Here is a 17,663-nt window from a genome sequence, read left to right as displayed (position 1 = left end):
AGAAGCAGCCTTCAGAGGGACAGCAGGTGGACGGACGCCCATTCCTCCACGGGGAGCCGCGTCCGAGGTCGGGACCTTCAGCGACTGGAAGAGAATTGTCACCCAGCTAAACCGTCATTCCAGAGTGAGGGAGAGACATTCTCGGACGGTGAAGCCTCGAGCTTTCCTGCTTTCCAGCCGGGATGCAAGAATCCAGGAAGGATGGGAGCTTGGAGAAGGAGGGGTGTGCAAGCCCACCGAGTGAAGAGACCGGGAAATGGGTGGCACATCTCAGTAGCCCCTGAGCAGGAGACCATGACAGTGACTGGGGAGCATCCCAGAAAAGGGGGGCTGGCACCCCAGAGGTAAATGAACAGAATCCCCGAGGCAGTTGTTGGAAGCACAGTTCCTTTTGTTCAGAGGGTGGAGAGAACACTTAGCAGCAGGCTCAAAGCCCAGCATCCCGTTAGATGCCAGGGTGGCTGGCCAGGGAGGGGAAGACGAGGGAGTTTGCTTCCAGCCACGTGGTGGATTCAGGACTTCGAAGAGCAAGACGTGGATAAAGGATGACGAAAACGCACGCAAATGCTTTGTCAGACTCCACGGAGCACGCCTTGGCTGGACTGGGGCCACGGTTGCAGCTCGGTGAGGCCCGGTTAGGCCCTGGTCTGCCTGATGCCGGGGGTTCTGCCTCAGCTGGGGGTTCGCCCGATGCTGGGGGACCTGCCCGACATTGGGGGGCCTGCCCAATGCTGGGAGATCTGCATGATGCTGGAGGTTCACCCGATGTTGGGGGGCCTGCCCGACACTGGGGGGCCTGCCCAACACTGGGGGCTCTGTGTGATGCTGGGGGTTCTGCCCCAGCTGGGGGGGCCTGCCCGACACTGGGGGGTCTGCCCAATGCTGGGAGTGATCGAGGACCACTCTCCCCGTCAGCACCCAAAGGTGGACAACCCACTTGCCGGCGAATGAACTTGCGGAAACCTGTTGGTGTCCACCTCCGCTTTGGGTAAAAAACAAAAGGAAACAAACTCTGTTGTGTGAAGGGGGCCCGTGGGTAGACGTGGGGTGAAGCGGATGACGTGCTCATGGGAGCAGCCCGGTGTGCAGCCCACGGACTTGTGGAGAGGCCACACCGGACCAGGGGGCTGCAGTGAATTAGCCATTCTTGTCATTTCTATAAACTGATGTTTTCTTACAATCGGCCCCAAGCAAACTGGTCCTCACGATGGACACCAGGAGCCTTGAGAGAGTTGTAAGCTCCGCATTCACACCGCAGGGAACACAGGCTCACGGACTCCCCAGGGGCATGCGTAGCCTAAGGCTGCTCCCTGGCCCCGCTCTCCTTCCCGCAGAAACCGCGGGCAAGCAGTGCTCCCAGCTGCCCCCTCCGCCTGTGCCCAAGCCCCGCGCTGCCCTGGGGTCCCGTGCCGGCTGTGAGGATAATAACTATAAACCTTTCCCACACGTGTGGGGTCCTGCCAGACCTCACCTGCAAGGACACGATTAAAACAGGGAGTCGGACCGCACCCCTGAAGATGTGGGAGCATCAGGGGCCACCTGGGGGGCGGCTTCATCATAAAGGGGACCTTCTGGGTCTCGAGACTCGGTGTCAGCTCCTTCTTTCCTCGGTCTAACTCAGAAACCTTGCCCCCGCATCCTTCTAAGCTCTAGACAGAAGGAACAACGAGCCCGGGGGGACTGGCCCTTCCAGCCTCCAAGGCTGGGACAGTAAATGCCTGCTGTGTGAGCCGCCGAGGCGCAGCTCTGCGCTGCAGGAGCTCCAGCAAGCCGGCGAACACGCTCCGTAGGCACGGGAAGCACACGCGGTGTGTGCCACACGGGATCAGGAAAGGAAACTGTTGGTGGCGCCCGGCTGGCTCAGTCCATACAGCGTGTGACTCTTGATCTCGGGGTCATGAGTTCGAGCTCTGCATTGGGTGTAGAGATGACTTAAATAAATAAACTTAAAAAAAAAAAGGAAGCCACCTAGCTACACCCTAGTAACAGTGAAGAACACCACAGACAAGGAGAAGGTTTTAAAAACAACCACAGAGTAAAGAAATCCCTTACACAGGAATGATGGCAGTTCTCAGCAATAACAGGACCCTAAGGACCTCGGATTCCAGGGAAAATAACTGTCTATCAAGAATTCTGTGCCTGGAGGGGCGCCTGGGTGGCTCAGTCGTTAAGTGTCTGCCTTCAGGGCGCCTGGGTGGCTCAGTCGGTTAGGCGACCGCCTTCGGCTCAGGTCATGGTCCTGGAGTCCCGGGATCGAGTCCCGCATCAGGCTCCCTGCTCGGCAGGGGGTCTGCTTCTCCCTCTGACCCTCCCCCCTCTCATGCTCTCTGTCTCTCATTCTCTCTCTCTCAAATAAATAAATAAATAAATAAAATTTAAAAGTGTCTGCCTTCAGCTTGGCTCAGGTCGTGATCGCAGGTCCCAGGATCGAGCCGCGCATCGGGCTCCCTGCTCCTTGGGAAAACTGCTTCTCCCTCTGCCACTCCCCCTGCTTGTGTTCCCTCCCTCACTGTCTCTCTCTGTCAAATAAATAAATAAAAATCTTAAAAAAATAAAAAAATAAAAAATTAAATTCCAGCTCTGTTACTTACTAGACACAGATCTGAAATTCAAGAATGCACATCAACCTAAGGTAGAAGGATATTTTTAAAAAGCCACACAAATTTAAACTAAATTAAAATCGGACGACATAGACTTTAAGACAGAAGCTGTTACGAGGGAAAGTGAGAGCATGGTGACAGGTGGTTTAGTCGGGGGAAGCAGAGACACGGGAAGTGCAGACTTCACCGCGGGAAGCAGGAGTGTGCGTGGGAATCCACAGACTGGCACAGTCTCCCAGTCATTCCTGGGCCACGGAGACGAAACATTAATAAGTGATGTATAAGATTTGAAAGCACATCCCTGAGCTGGATTCAAAGATGGATCTAGACCCCAGACCCTCCCCAGCGGAGGCTGTGCGTTCTTTCCAAACACGTTTACAGATCCTGAGCACACATGTGCACACGAGGCCTGTTCTTGACCAACGTTAAAGATACAGTGCGGCGCGGGCCTTGTTTTCTAACCCAAACTCGATTAAACTAGGAATCAGTGATGAAGAAAGAGCTTCACGTACACTCGGAAATCTTAAACCAGATTTCTTTTTTTTTTCTTTTAAGATTTTATTTTTAAGTAATCTCTACAGCCAACATGGGGCTTGAACAAACGACCCTGAGATCAAGAGTCACACACTCCAACAACCGAGCCAGCCGGGTGCCCCTAAACCAGATTTCCAGATCATTCACAGGTAAAAGAAAAAACAGTAAAAAATGTAAAATACTCAGAAGTAAATACCGGCCAAGTCACATAGGAGATCATGGGGCACAGCGGAAGCAGAGATCTGCAGAAAACGGATCCCTTAGGCACTTTGTAGCAGCAAAGGAACAGCTGGAAATTAGAGCCAAACACGCAGCTTAAGGCAGAAAAATAGCCACAGAAACATATGATGGGAAGTCGAAGAATGGATGTAATAAAGGTGAAAAACGGGAACAAATTTAAAATGGAACCATAACAGAAAACAAAAAATATAAAAGTTGATTTCTTGGAAAAAAAATAAAATCGCCAAAATTCTGGCAAGATCTCCAGTGACCGAGGAAGAAAGATAAGAGGCACAAAGCCAGTCTGAGGAACGCAAAGGGGTCATCCCTGTGGACGTGCCCGAGTGAACGGCTAGGAAGGCAAGCATCGTGAATAACCTTTGTCAAGACAGCTTGCAACGTTAAACAAAAGGACAGATTCCTAGAAAAATGTGATTTGCCAAAGTTGGCTCTCAGAGAAACAGAGAGCCTGAACGGTCCTATAACCATTAAGGAAATTGAATTCATAATTTACAATCTTCCCACAAAGATGTAAACGATCTAAGATTTCCATGCTCCACCAAAATTAAAAAAGAGTATTTTAGCCTGTTTTACAAAGTTCAAAATACAGGAATAAAAGGGTGCATACCCAATTCATTCTAGGACTCTAATACAATTTTTTTTTTTTTTTTTTTTGAGCGAGAGAAAGAGAGCTCAAGTGGTGGGGTAGGGGCAGAGGGAGAGAGAGAAAATCTTGAGAAGGCTCCATGTCCAGTGTGGAGCCCAGTGTGGGCTGGATCTCATGACCGTGAGATCATGACCTGAGCAGAAATCAAGAGTTGGAGGCTTAACTGACTGAGCCACCCAGGCGCCCCTAGGACTCTAATATATTTAAATACCAAGACCAGGTGACGCATGAAGGGAAACACGACGTGTCACCAGCGGGAGTTGTGAGCACAGATGTACAACTGGAAATCCCTTACTGCCGAAGCCAATCCAACCGCACGCAATGTAGGTCACGGTTCTTACGGGGCTATCCCAGGACCCCAAGGTTAATTTAACCTGAGAAAATCCCTGATTTACTTCATTAACAGATTCAAGGAGGAAAATATAGGGTGATCTCGATGGATGTGTACGAAGCACGCGGTGGTCCTAGTGAAGGGGAGGGACTGGTCTACCGGTCCCGGCGCCTTCGCGGGCGCCCCGGGGATGGGGCAGGGCCGCTTGGGCGCCAGGGTGAGCACATCAGCGGAAGAGAAAAGGAAGACCCACACACATCTGGAGACTTGATAAACACAGAGCCAGCAGAACAGAACAAGAGGACTCCTAATTATCCACCAGGAAAACGGGTCTCGTGCCTTACCCAATAACCCGTTCCAGGTAGATGCTCACCTGGGGAAGAACACGGACTTTCTTTCTTTTCTTCTTTGAAAATTTTATTTAAGTTCAAGTTAGTTAACATAGGGTGTATTATTAGTTTCAGGGGTAGAATTTAGTGATTCATCCATTGCATATAACACCCAGTGCTCATTACCTCACATGCCCTCCTTGATGCCCATCACCCGGTTACCCCATCCCCCCACCTCCCTCCAGCAACCCTCAGTTTGTTTTCTATGATAAGAGTCTCTTATGGTTTGCCTCCCTCTCTGATTTCATCTTATCTTATTTTCCCCTCCCTTCCCCTATGTTCATCTGTTTTGTTTCTTAAATTCCACATATGAGTGAGATCATATGATAATTATCTTTCTCTGGCTTATTTTGCTTAGCATAATACCCTACATTGGGGTGCACGTACCCCTTCTTTTCACTACATCTGTATCTTTGGGGTAAATACCCAGGAGTGCAATGGCTGGATCATATGGTAGCTCTATTTTCAACTTTTTGAGGAACCTCCATACTGTTTTCCAGAGTGGCTGCACCAGCTTGCATTCCCACCAACAGTGTAAGAGGGTTCCCCTTTCTCCGCATCCTCACCAACATCGTTGCTTCCCGTCTTGTTAATTTTAGCCATTCTAACGGGTGTAGAGTGGTATCTCAGTGTGGTTTTGATTTGTATTTCCCTGATGGCTAATGATGTTGAACATTTTTTCATGCATCTGTTAGCCATTTATATGTCTTCTTTGGAGAAGTGTCTGTCTTCTGCCCATTTCTTGACAGGATTCTTTGTTCTTTGTGTGTTGAGTTTGAGAAGTTCTTTATAGATCTTTGGAAACAAGCCCTTTATCTGTAGTGTCATTTGCAAATATCTTTTCCCATTCAGTGGGTTGCATTTTAGTTTTGTTGACTGTTTCCTTTGCTTGCGTAGAAGATTTTTATCTTGATGGAGTCCCAATAGTTCATTTTTGCTTTTATTTCCCTTGCCTTTGGAGACGTGTTGAGCAAGAAGTTGCTGCGGCCGATGTCGAAGAGGTTGCTGCTTTTGATGGAATCCCGTCTCACATTGAGGTCTTTCATCCATTTTGAGTTTATCTTTGTGTATGGCGTTAGAGAATGGCCAAGTTTCATTCTTCTGCATGTGGCTGTCCAGTTTTCCAAGCACCACTTATTGAAGAGATTTTTTTCCATTGGATATTCTTTCCTGCTTTGTCGAAGATTATTTGACCATAGAGTTGAGGGTCCATTTCTGGGCTCTCTATTCTGTTCCATTGATCTATGTGTCTGTTTTTGTGCCTGTACCATGCTGTCTTGACGATGACAGCTTTGTAATAGAGCTGGAAGTCAGGCATCGTGATGCCTCTCGCTTTGGTTTTAAAAGACTGACTTTAGAACATGGTGCTTGGGGGCGCCTGAGTGGCTCAGTCGTTAAGCGTCTGCCTTCGGCTCAGGTCATGATCCCAGGGTCCTGGGATCGAGTCCCGCATCGGGCTCCCTGCTCAGCAGGAAGCCTGCTTCTCCGTCTCCCACTCCCCCTGCTTGTGTTCCTGCTCTCGCTATCTCTCTCTCTGTCAAATAAATAAATAAAATCTTTAAAAAAAAAAAAAAAAGAACACGGTGCTTGATTTTCACATCCTTGGTCAGATACAACAGCAAGAAAACCCTTGCAGAGAAGTCTTAAATTTCAGTTCGTAGTATTATTGTTTGTAGTGATATTAGAATTGTTACTTGGAAATTGTGTTAAACCTGTTATAAGCCAAAGCTAGTAAGTAATTATTTTAATGTTAGGAACCAAAAGTTTCCATGTAAGAGAGAAGAGATATAAGTACAAACCCAAAGCAGGGAAGAAAAGCTTGCTGTGGTCCCTGAGCAAGACGTGCACTCCCATGTCCACTGCGGCGTGATCCACAGCAGCTGAGACGTGAGGACGACGCACGTGTCCATCAGCAGACGGATGGGTGAAGAAGGTGTGGTGTGTATTCACACACACGGTGGAATACTACTCAACCATAAAAAAGAAAGAAATCCTGCCGCGTGGGTAGACCTGGAGGGCATACTGTGAAGCGAGCTGAGTGAGAGAAAGACAAATACCGTATGATCACTTCCAGGTGTGGAATCTGAAAAAACCGAGTTCACAGATACAGAGAACGGACTGGCAGGTGCCGGGGGTGGGGGAGGGGGGAGAACGCGAGGGGTCGTGAGGACACACCTTCCGTCATCCGGGGGTCCTGGGATGGGATGGGCAATGCGGTGAGCGCGGTGCTGTATCCTGGGAAGCTGCCAAGAGAGCACGTCTTAAACGTTCCTGTGAGGTGACGGCTGTTAACCGAACCCCTCATGGTGGTCATTTTGCAGTATATACAAATCTCGATCATTAGTTATGTTGTACCCTGGAAACCAATATGTTATATGTCAGTTACATCTCGATAAAACAGGGGAAGGTGGATAATAAAATTAAAAAGCAAGAAAAGAAAGACAGCCCTTGTAATGTTTCGGCTGAGTTGGAAACTTCTTACCGAAGGCTGTTGGCCAGGCAAATGCAGAGGGAATAACGCAGGAAACCAGTGGTCTGCGCCCCCCAGGCGCAGGCTGATAAGGAACCAGGAATCTGCAAGGCGCCGAGCATTAGCCCTGGGTGCTTGCTGGGAGCAAGGCCGGAAGCACATTTTTCTAACAGTCAGATGTAGCATCACTCACTCGTTGGGGAGCTGAGAGTCAGCAGGACCTGTGGTCCCTGCCGCCCCCAGATGGCGTTCCTGCAGGATGAGCCATCTCTGCCTCACTCCCAGCGCCCGGGAGCAGGGAAGAGGAGCAGAGACTCCGTGGGGAGGGGAGGTGGACCTCCAGGAGGTGGCCAGGTCAGACGGGTGGAGCCCTTGTGATGGGATTAGTGCCTTATGAAAGAGCCCCCGGAGAGCCCCCAGCCCTTCCCTCTTGGGAGGACACAGCAAGGAGAGAACCAGGACCCAACCTGCCGGGGCCTTGACCTTGCACTCCCAGCCCCCAGAGCTGTGAGGAGCAAATGTCTGCTATTTACAAGGCGCCCAGTCCATGGTGTTTTGTTATAGCAGCCTGAACAGACTAAGGGAAGCCAGAACTATGCTCCTGGGAACACAGAGCTGATGGCTGACCTCCAGCAGCCATTGTGGGGCCACGAGGCTGCTAGTCAACCCTAGGTATTGGGAGCTAGGATTCCTGAGGAGGGACCTGGAGGGACCCGGCCCCCCACTGCTGTGAAGCAAATATAGTCTCTAGGCCACCGGCCCCTGAACCTGGTTAGCATGAGAGAGAAACGAACAATCCTGTTCAAGCCAAGGCTCCTTTGGTCTCTGGCTTACACTGAGCCCAACCGACGCCCGGGCCTGTGGCTAGAGAATGCCTCCACCTTGGGAGATGGGGCCAGGGAGAGAGATTTTCTCTGGAGGTGAAAGTTCCCAGCCCCACCCTCTGGCTGGCCCACCCAGCTCCAGATGTCTGTCTGTCTGGGGTGCAGAGGGAGGTACTCGGGACGAAGAGGAAGTGGCCAGAAGAGGAAGCAGCAGGCTGCAGAGAGGAGGCAGGTGGGCTAGGGGTGGAGGCAATCACCGGAGCCTGCTGCCCGCACAGAGAGCCGAGGGCCTGCAGTCTGTGTCTGGAGCGAGATGCACACCAAGGCACGACCCCCAGAGGTGAGTCCAGGGAGCCCGGGGCCGGGTGGGAGAGCCAGGCCAGAGGCCCCAGGGAAGCCAGCTGCCAGCAAGCCCGGGCCCAGGGGATCACAGAGCCTCCGGCCGGGCCTACAGACCACCCGGTCCTCCTCCAGTCTGGGCCACGGGGACCACCAGGCCTCCGGGCCTCCCAGCGAGCTGACAGCGGGCCGACTGCCCCAGCCGGGGCCTGGCAGCCTCACCCCACGTTCCGCAGGGCAGGAAGTTCCACGCCTGCAGCCGTGACCTCTGATGCCTGCAGGGTCCCGGCTGGCAGCCAGTGGGCCACCCTCTCCCCACAGCCGGCCCCGGCCCAGGGCCACGGGCTTGCCGGGGCTGCAGTGCGTGAGCAGCTCCACAGCCGCCCCTTAGGGCTGCCCCGAGGGCAGGCTCCCCCGGCCCCAGTGCTGTTCCCAGGGGCCAAGAGGAGGAGCGGATGTGCTCTGGGCATTGGAGGTCGGGGAGGTGCCTGGGACAGCTCCAGTCCCAGATGGGGGCTGTGGGGCTCTGACCTGCCCTCTGCCTGGGACACTCGGGGCACCAGTCCAAGGATGTCCCTGGTGCCCCCTTCACCAGCCCCAGCCCCGGGCTTCACACTGACCGCCTCTCTGAGAGCCAGCGAAGGCCTGATGAACCCCCGGGGTGGGGGGCGGCCCCCTGAGCGTGGCTCTTCTGTGAGGAAGGGGAGCAGCGTGAGGCCCCTCGCTCCCCTTGGGGGGGGCTCCGTCGCTCTGCCCGAGGCCTTGTTCTGGCTCCTCAGGCCCCTCGCTGCACCCCCCGGGGGGCATGCTGAACTCGGGGGCACCACTGTCCCCCACAGTGACATTTGAGGCTACTACGGGGAGACGCCTGGCTTCCAGCTCTCTGTGGGAGTAACTGCCCTGAGGGGGCCGCGTCCTGCTGCAGGCGGGGAGCCCCACACAGTACCTCGGGCTCCCCAGCCCCCCGCACGACAGCGAAGGGTCCCAGCTCAGTCCCCGCCGTGCCTTCCCAGCCAGGACGAGGGGTCCAGAATCCCAGGCGGGGGCTGCCAGGGGCCGGGCGGGGGGCCCAGCCCTGGGAAGGGAAGTGGCTTTTTACGGGTCTTACGGAGGACGCGGCTGAAAGCAGAAATGGCTCCGGGCCTCGCCACACATGTGGCTAAAAGCAGGAACCGAGACTCAGACACCCAGATGCCCACTGAGAGGGAAACCGAGAGAGGGGAAAACAGCCCGGGGGCCGGGACAGACGGACACACAGACACACACCAGCTCCAGGCTCCACACAGAGTCACCACCTGCAGGCTAGGCCGCCCAGGGGGCAGTGGGGAGAAGCCCGGCGCTGGGCCCGAGACTGTGGGTGACACCGGGTCGCCCTGTCAGGGCTGAGACCTCCGCAGAGAGCATCAGTGGCCCCTGCCCGGCCCTTTTCCACAGGGCCCACTGCCCACAGGACAGAGAGGCCGGCGCGGCAGAATGGGGGGCCCAAGGGAGGGGGCTCTGCAGCCTCGCAGAACCCCGCACCAGAGTGGCAAGGACGAAACCAGCCAGACCAGAGGGCTGCCCTCATTCTCCAATCCCTGTCTCGGGGGGCCCCCGAGGGACAGTCCCAGGCCACCTGACCCGCCCCACATCAGCACCATCTTCCCCTGTCCCTTGCCCACCTGCCCCCCCAGCATACCTAGCCCTCCCCGGGAGCCGGGGACAGTCTCCGTCAGCACTGGAGGGGCCACCCCAGCCCACCCAGCTGAGGACCCCATGGTGACACCCTTCTCCAGTTGCAGATGCTGGGAATGCTGGCCATGCTGTGGCTTGGCGCCGTGACTCTCGCCTACGTCCTGTGGCAGGTGCACCTCCCCGCCCCCTGTGGCCAGCTGCACCCCGGGGAAGGGCCCACTGGGTCCGGGGGCCATGGCTCCAGCCTGGCCTGGGGGTCCCAGAGAGGGGAGGCCGGGCAGCAGCTGCAGGACTCGTGCCGGTGAGTGAGCCTGCCAGGTCTGCAGGGCGGCGGCCGCGCTCTCTGCCCCTCCGCGAGCTTCCACCTTTGGACCTGCCCCGCGGGATAAGCACGGCCCTCTGCCACCTCTTGGAAGATGCAGCTAGCCGGGAAGGCTGGCCCCAAGGCCCAGATGGACGGGGGCGGGGGTGGAGGTCGGGTGGACTTGGGGTGCTCTTTGCAACAAACACAGGCCGCCCCCTGGGGGCTCCGCCAAGGCCGCGAAGCCGGGTGCCGCCGGGGCTGAGGCTTGCGGCTTCTCAGCTCTCCCATCGCAGGGGTGGCGTTGCTGTTCCCAGCGCTGGACCGCCTGCCTTCCCACGCTTCCTGCTGTGGGGGGGAGTCCTGCGCGTGGGCCGGCCCGCATAGCCCGAGAGGGGCTCCCACCACCTCCTGGTCCAGCCCTTCCTCGGGGTCAGCTTGGGCCGCCTCCAAAGGTCTCCCCACCAGTAGGCAGCCCAGACCCAAATCTCTGCTCAGAGCAACGGCTCTTGAGCAGGAGGGCCCGCCTGGGATTGGGGCGGGGTCTGGGCCCCTAACCTGCCCTGCTGTCTCCCTGGCTCTCCCGCCCTGGGTGTCACCGCCCCCAGCGGGCTGGCTGGGCTCACACCTGCCCTGTCCAGTCTAGTCGGCTCCCCGTCGTGCGCCCTGGGCCTGGGCCCGGGCCCTGTGTCGGCAGCGACCCCTCCGGCCTGGCCAGTGGGCACAGAGCAGACGATATGAGGCAGGTTGGTGGCATCTGTGCTCTGCTCAGGCCCCATGGGCTCTCTCTGCAGGCTTGTCCTTGTGGAGAGCATCCCCCAGGACCTGCCCTCCGCAGCTGGCCGCCCGTCTGCCCGGCCCCTGGCCCAGGCCTGGCTGCAGCTGCTAGACACTGCCCAGGAGAGCATCCACATGGCTTCCTTCTACTGGTCCCTCACAGGGCCCGACGTTGGGGTCAACGACTCGTCCTCCCGGCTGGTATGCCCCGGCCCTCCCCACCCCGACTTGACGGCTGCAGGCCGTGCGCCCCATCCGGTGCCAGGGTCCATCTCTCTGTGAGCTGTGGGTGGGCAAGGTGGCCTCCCGGGAGAGGTCTGGGTCCTTCCTAGTTGGCAGGGGGTCACCCCTCATGGCTGGCCTGGCCTTGCAGGGGGAGGCCCTTCTACAGAAGCTGGAGCAGCTGCTGGACAAGAACATTTCCCTGGTTGTGGCTACCAACAGCCAGTCATTGGCCAAGAACTCCACGGACCTGCAGGTCCTGGCGGCGCGAGGTAGGTGCCTGTCCGGCCTGGGCCCCTGGGCCCGGGGGGAAGCATGGGGCCTGACCTGCTGGCGCCACAGGACAAGGAAGGAGCGCAGAGCTGCCTGGGACAGGCCTGGAAAGGCCACCCGTGCCCCCCTAGTTCACCGGGGCCCAGGGCTGGTTCCAAGGAGCCAGAGGGTCGTTCTCCATGGGGCAGAGCATAGGGTGGTCTCGGGGCCCCCTGAGCCCAGCTGCTTTGACCTGTGGGTGGGCTCAGGCTGGGAGCTCAGCCGGGGAGCAATCCTTATAACCCCGGGCTCTGGGGCGGGGCTGCCCCGAGGCGTCCTGGGCCAGTCCATGCCTCCGTTGCCCCACCTGGAAAGTGGGGACGCTGATGGCCTGGGCTTAGCAGGACCGCCCTGAGGGTAAATGAGCAGACCCACTGCGAGGACTCAGGCTCGCTGTGAAGCTGGTACCCAAGAGCCAACTCACCACACTGTCCTGACCCCCGGCCAGGTGCCCAGGTGCGGTTCGTGCCTATGAGGAAGCTCACCGGGGGCGTTTTGCACTCCAAATTCTGGGTCGTGGATGGACGGCACATCTACCTGGGCAGTGCCAACATGGACTGGCGGGCCCTGACGCAGGTGAGTCCAGAGCCAGGGGAAGGGAGACCCACCTGGAGCCCATCCACTGCCCGCGCTCCCGGGGGCTTGGCCCGATGTCCCGTGCAGCCTTGGGTACATCACCCTGCTGCGAGTTACCGGAGCCTGGGTCAGGAAGTTACGGAGTCCCACACGGCCACTGCGCTCACCCTGGGGAGTCTCATTTAACCCCACGCAAAGATGTTCCAGCCACTTTATCCAGGGAAACACGCAGACTGCAAAGCACGATCCTCTTAGGAAAAGCAATGCATTAAAAACCAGTCCCAGAAAGGTGGTGGAAAAGGCAGCTGCGTCTGTCGTGGGACAGGGACGCGAAGAATGATTTTTCTTTTATGCACTTTCCACTTCTGTGGTACCAAGCGTGCGTTGCTTTGATCACTGGCATACGGTGTTCAAGACGAGCAGGGTGCCCTGGGCACCCCCGCCTCATAGCTTCCCGCGAGCACACTGTGTGTTGTGACTCGAGCAGGAGACTCTGCGGTGGGCAGATGCCAGTGTGGGGGGCCGCGCTCTGCCCGGCGGGGGCCTCCTCCCGCAGCCGCCGCCCTGTCCCCCCGCAGGTGAAGGAGCTGGGCGCCATCATCTATAACTGCAGCCGCCTGGCCCTCGACCTGGAGAAGACCTTCCAGACCTACTGGGTCCTGGGGGCGCCAAAGGCGGTCCTCCCCAGAGCCTGGCCCCAGAACTTCTCGTCCCACATCAACCGCTTCCAGCCCCTCCGGGACCGCTTTGACGGGCTGCCCACCACTGCCTACTTCTCCGTAAGAGGGGCTGAGGGGGCCTGCCAGAGCCCCAGGGCCGTGCCCTGCCGTGGTGCCCGCCGGGGCCTCAGGGCAACGGCCTGGGGAGCCAGCGCCCAGGACCCGGCCGCGGTCCCCCGGCCAGCAGCAGGCTGGTATGCGCGGACCCCGCTCTAGGAGAGGACGTGCCATCCACGGGAAACAGGCAGCCCGGGAGGGGGGCCTCCAAGCGCCCTGTTGGGTGGGGCCGGGGGGCTTCAGCTCAGGACCAGGGAGGACCGGGGAGGACCAGCTCATCAAGTGGTTCTGCGGGTCTTCGGGCAGGGAAGGGGGATGGGGCAGGCTGGTCCTCCGTCTGGTGCGTGGGAGCAGACAGCCCTCCAGCTGCCCCAGTGGCTGGTCTTTGGAGACCCAGCATCAGAGCTGGGGGGCCCTCGGGGGGGCCCTGCCTGAGCACCTGAGCAGACACAGAAGTCTTTGTTGGTGCAGCCAGCTGCCTTGATCCAGGAAGTCAGGCCAACCCGGAGCTGGGGTGGGGGGCGGGCTGCCGCTTCCAGGCTTCCCTGCCGAGACCGAGGGCAGCCCCGAGGCCCCTGTGTAGACACTCCCCCTCTCTCCCCGCCTCCCCAGGGAGCACCTCTTGTCTTCCTCCATGTTCCCACATGCTGGAGGGGGGGTGCATGCTGGGGTCACAGGGACCTCTCTCCCTGGACAGGCCTCGCCACCCATGCTCTGCCCGCATGGCCGCACCCGGGACCTGGAAGCACTGCTATCAGTGATGGGGGGCGCCAGGGAGTTCATCTACGCCTCGGTGATGGAGTATTTCCCCACCACGCGCTTCAGCCACCCGGCCAGGTGGGTCTGGGCAGGACCCCGGCGACCCCGGGGGGTGGAGGTCCACTGTGCCGGTGGGCAGCTCCTGGCACGGTTCCTCTCCTGCCGGGAACCCCGCTCACCCACGGCCTGCAGGCAGGGCCCCTGTTGGCCCAAGGGCCCTGACCCACCCTCCCGCAGGTACTGGCCGGTGCTGGACACTGCACTGCGGACAGCCGCCTTCGACAGGGGTGTGCGTGTGCGTCTGCTGGTCAGCTGCTGGCCCCACACGGACCCCAGCATGTTCCCTGACCTGCGGTCCTTGCAGGCTTTCAGCAACCCCGCGGCCGGTGTCTCGGTGGATGTGGTGAGGACCTGCTCCCCGGGCCGGGCTGGGGGAGGTGGCCCTCCTCCCCTCCTGACAGCTCCCTCTCTGTGCCCCCAAGAAAGTCTTCATCGTGCCGGTGGGAAATCAGTCCAACATCCCATTCAGCAGGGTGAACCACAGCAAGTTCATGGTCACAGAGAAGGCGGCCTACATAGGTGAGCAGCCAGGTGGCGCAGCCCCAGGACCCGGAGTCTTTGAGGGGTGCCAAGCCCATGCACGTGACACACGGAGGCCACATAAACCCACAGAAGGGGGACGTGACCCCCCCAAGCAGTGGCCAGGCCAGGGTGCTCAAGGGCACACTGCTCTTATACCCAGCACAGACCCCTCAGGGCAGTGGGGCTGCTGAAGGGCATGAGCGTCCACAGGGGCCTCTAAGGACCAGCACAGGACCTGGGGCAGGTGGAAAGTCTTGAGCACTGAGTTTTCAGGACACTGAGTCAGGACAGCTGTCCCGGGAAGTCGTGGACGGAGCCCCACACGCGTGGAGAGCTAGCCGGGCCTCCCGCCTCTGCGGGGCTGCCCCCGCTGGGGTTTTTGGCAGCGGGGTGGCCACTGTGCCCCTCTGTCCCCAGAGCGCAGCTGAGCCTCACGACTGGGCCTTGCGGAGGGGCCTGGGGGAGCCCGGTCACCCAGGGACCCCTCCCCATCCACCGCCCCCAGGCACCTCCAACTGGTCGGAAGATTACTTCAGCAGCACCTCAGGGGTGGGCCTGGTGGTCAGCCAGAGAGCCTCCAGCACCCGGCCAGGGGTGCTTCCCGTGCAGGAGCGGCTGCGCCGCCTGTTCGAGCGAGACTGGGATTCCCGCTATGCCGTGCGCCTGGACGGACAAGCCCAGGGCCGGGACTGTGCTTGGCAAGGCTGAGGTGCAGCTCCGTCTGAGCCCCGGCCCCAGCTCCCCGTGGATGCCGCCTCCCGCTGTGCCTCCCAGCTGTCCCCCTGCTGGGGCTCCAATCTGCCCGTCCGCACAAGCCCTGCTCAGGGCCAGGACCCCCCAACTCCTGGCAGGTGCAGACTGCTTGCTTGTGCCCAGGCCCCGAACCAGCCTCTCTTCCACCCCACCCCCTCCAGACAGCCCTCCAGGATGCTCCTCCCCGACCCACAATCCCCACCCACAAAGGGGGGCTTTAGAATACACAAGCACCTCCCTGCCTGTCTGTGTGAGTCCCGCATGGGCTGCATCCACTGCTCCTGGCCCCGGGTTGGAGGTCGGCAGCCCTGACCCTGTGAGGCTGCTGGGCAAGCCTGCTCTGGTCCCCACTCACAGGGACCGGGGGGTGGGGCCGGGGCAGGTGCTAGGACAGGGGGGCCCAGGACTGTGGGCACGGGTCCTGGAGAGGGGAGGCGGGTGCAGGGCTGCTATATGGCCCTTAGGACCATGTGTAGTGGTCAGCACTGTGCGCAGAGTCGAGAGAACCTGGTTTTGAGCCAGGGGTTGGGGGGTGGGGTGCTGGCCCCAAGCTGGGTGGGGACTTGGATACAGACCTGCTGGAGCTGACCCTGTCCTGGGATGCACCCAGCACCTGCCCGGCAGAGGCAGGATCTGAATCCTGTTGGACACCTGGGTTCCGGCCCCTCTGCCGGGTCAGAAGCCTGTCTCAGGTGCCTTGGCCTCTCTCGACTCCTGGTTTCTGACCAAGGCTTCAGAGCCCATCCGACCTGTGGAGCCCACCTAGGCTGGAGCTTGGGGCCAGCTCAGTGGCCCAAGGGACCCTGGGTGCTGAGGGAGCTAATCGAGTACATACCAGGGTCCTGCTCTCCCACACCGTGGGGCGCCTCTTCCCTGCCCCCCTAGTCCTCTCTGCCCCAGAGTGAGCTGATGGGCTGCCATTGGGCCCCCTACCGTCAGCATCCTTGTTAGTGAAGAAGGTCCCTGAGCCCAGCCTGCCCTCCTGCCCAGACCTGCAAGGGTCTGAAGAGGGTGCCGTGGACCCATGCAGCCCTGCAAGGCATCCACTGCCTCTGGAAGCTGGTCTGTGTGTGAGCTGCACTGGGCCGAGCCAAGCCCTGGGGCCGCTGTGGCAGCTCACCACGGCTCCCATCCCCTGCCCGCGGACTGCGCAGCTACGCCCGTCAGGAGGAGACGCCGTCGCAGCCCCGTGGTGCTCTCCAGGGCTGCATGTGGGAGCCTGCTCTCTGGTCCTGGCCCCACAGCGGCGTTGTCCCCGGGCCGGTCGCCGCGAGCTTGCAGGGCTCCGTGCTCCAGGCCGTGCTGGGACAAAACCACAGCCAACGGCCCAGTGGCCGTCACCAGCGGGAGGGGCTGGTGGCCACAACCCAGTGGCAGCCTCGAAGGCCCGTTCCAAAGCAGACCCCCCCACAGGAGACCCAGCTTGATGAGGCTCAAGAGGCCCTCCGGGGCGCCTTGACGTGACTCCTTCTGGGCCGCGGCGGACAGACTCTAAAATGGCCCTCACAACCCTGCCCCCTGGAGCCCGTGTCCTGTGTGACCCCCTCCCCGTGGGGGCGGGCACACCTGTCTTTGCTTGTAAGCAATAGAACGTGCAAAGGGGCCGCAGCATCACAGCTGTGTTTGTGCAACACGTCTGTCGCCGTGTCTTGCTGGGAGTCCGCTCCTTGCTGGCTGGATGAAGCAAGCGCCTAGGCTGTGGCCGCTCGGTCAGAGAGGCCCCGCGGCAGGGCACCGCGGGCGGCCAGCAAGACGCAGAGGCCCCCGGCATCCAGCGGGCGAGGACCGAGTGGAGCGAGCCGCTCCTTCCCCACTTGGACGGGCGATGAGACCCCAGCCCCGGCTCACGCCCCGACTGTAGCCTGCAGGACCCTGGGCAGAGGACCCAGCTAAGCGGGGCTTGGACTCCCGATCCATGGAAACCGGGAGGTCATAAATGTGCGCGGTCTTCAGCTGCCGGCCTGTGGCAACGCCGTGACGCAGCACGGAGGCCGCGTGGGAAGACTCCGCTGCCCCTCCTGCCTCCAGCACCGAGGCCCCAATATCTCAGGCCTTGACTGCAGCTTCAGACGAGGCAAGAAGCCCCGGAGCCAGGCAGACCCCCACGGGGGTGTTCCCAGGAGGACGGCACTCGCCGCCTCTGTCTGACGTACGGGACAGGCTGGGAGCCTCGGCCTGGGGTGCTGGTCTCACTTGACTTGGGGACAAACACCCCACTGACTTCCTTCCCCTTTGTCAATCATGAACTGCCCATTTTCCCGAGGATTCCACATCCCCTAGCGTGGCTGCCCTCCCCCGTCAGCCACAGGGAAGGGCACGGCGTGCGCGCAGGGGAGGGGAGCCCTCTGCTCTCCCTGCCGGGGCGGCACTGGTGGGGGGCTCACGGCCCAGCTCTTGCTGCGGCACCCACAGCCCGAGAGGGAGAGGAGCGGGTCACCAGGAGCCCCCCGGGCCGGGCGGGACGGGGCAGGCTGCGCTGGGGACGCTGCGAGCGGTGGGCCCAGGAGGAGCGCCGCAGGGTGGCCGAGAGGAGGAGACTGGGTACCCGGCCTGGGGAT

The 17,663-nt window shown here is 59.7% G+C and overlaps 1 protein-coding gene across 1 annotated transcript; it reads left to right on the top strand.

The window, feature by feature from the left end:
* The first annotated feature begins 8,208 nt into the window (after positions 1–8,208).
* Positions 8,209–17,389, top strand: PLD4 (phospholipase D family member 4). Its single transcript, XM_034992576.1, has 10 exons — positions 8,209–8,374; positions 10,149–10,348; positions 11,143–11,326; positions 11,499–11,619; positions 12,108–12,235; positions 12,814–13,014; positions 13,709–13,848; positions 14,008–14,173; positions 14,253–14,349; positions 14,858–17,389. Exons 1-10 carry the CDS (start codon positions 8,348–8,350, stop codon positions 15,058–15,060), a joined length of 1,467 nt encoding a protein of 488 aa, XP_034848467.1. The 5' UTR covers positions 8,209–8,347; the 3' UTR covers positions 15,061–17,389.
* Positions 17,390–17,663: the final 274 nt, after the last annotated feature.

Source organism: Mirounga leonina, unplaced genomic scaffold (assembly GCF_011800145.1).
Source record: "Mirounga leonina isolate KUSES-001 unplaced genomic scaffold, KU_Mleo_1.0 Mir_82, whole genome shotgun sequence".
Classification (NCBI taxonomy): Eukaryota; Metazoa; Chordata; class Mammalia; order Carnivora; family Phocidae; genus Mirounga; species Mirounga leonina.
Note: the sequence above shows the minus strand (reverse complement) of the source record. Positions and strands in the feature narration are given on the sequence as shown.

Bases quoted from the DNA above. Each gene is read 5' to 3' on its own strand.
- PLD4 (XM_034992576.1), top strand. From the start codon at position 8,348: ATGCACACCAAGGCACGACCCCCAGAG. The intron at 10,349-11,142 runs GTGAGTGAGCCT...CTCTCTCTGCAG, and splicing joins CAGCTGCAGGACTCGTGCCG to GCTTGTCCTTGTGGAGAGCA. The intron at 13,849-14,007 runs GTGGGTCTGGGC...ACCCTCCCGCAG, and splicing joins CGCTTCAGCCACCCGGCCAG to GTACTGGCCGGTGCTGGACA.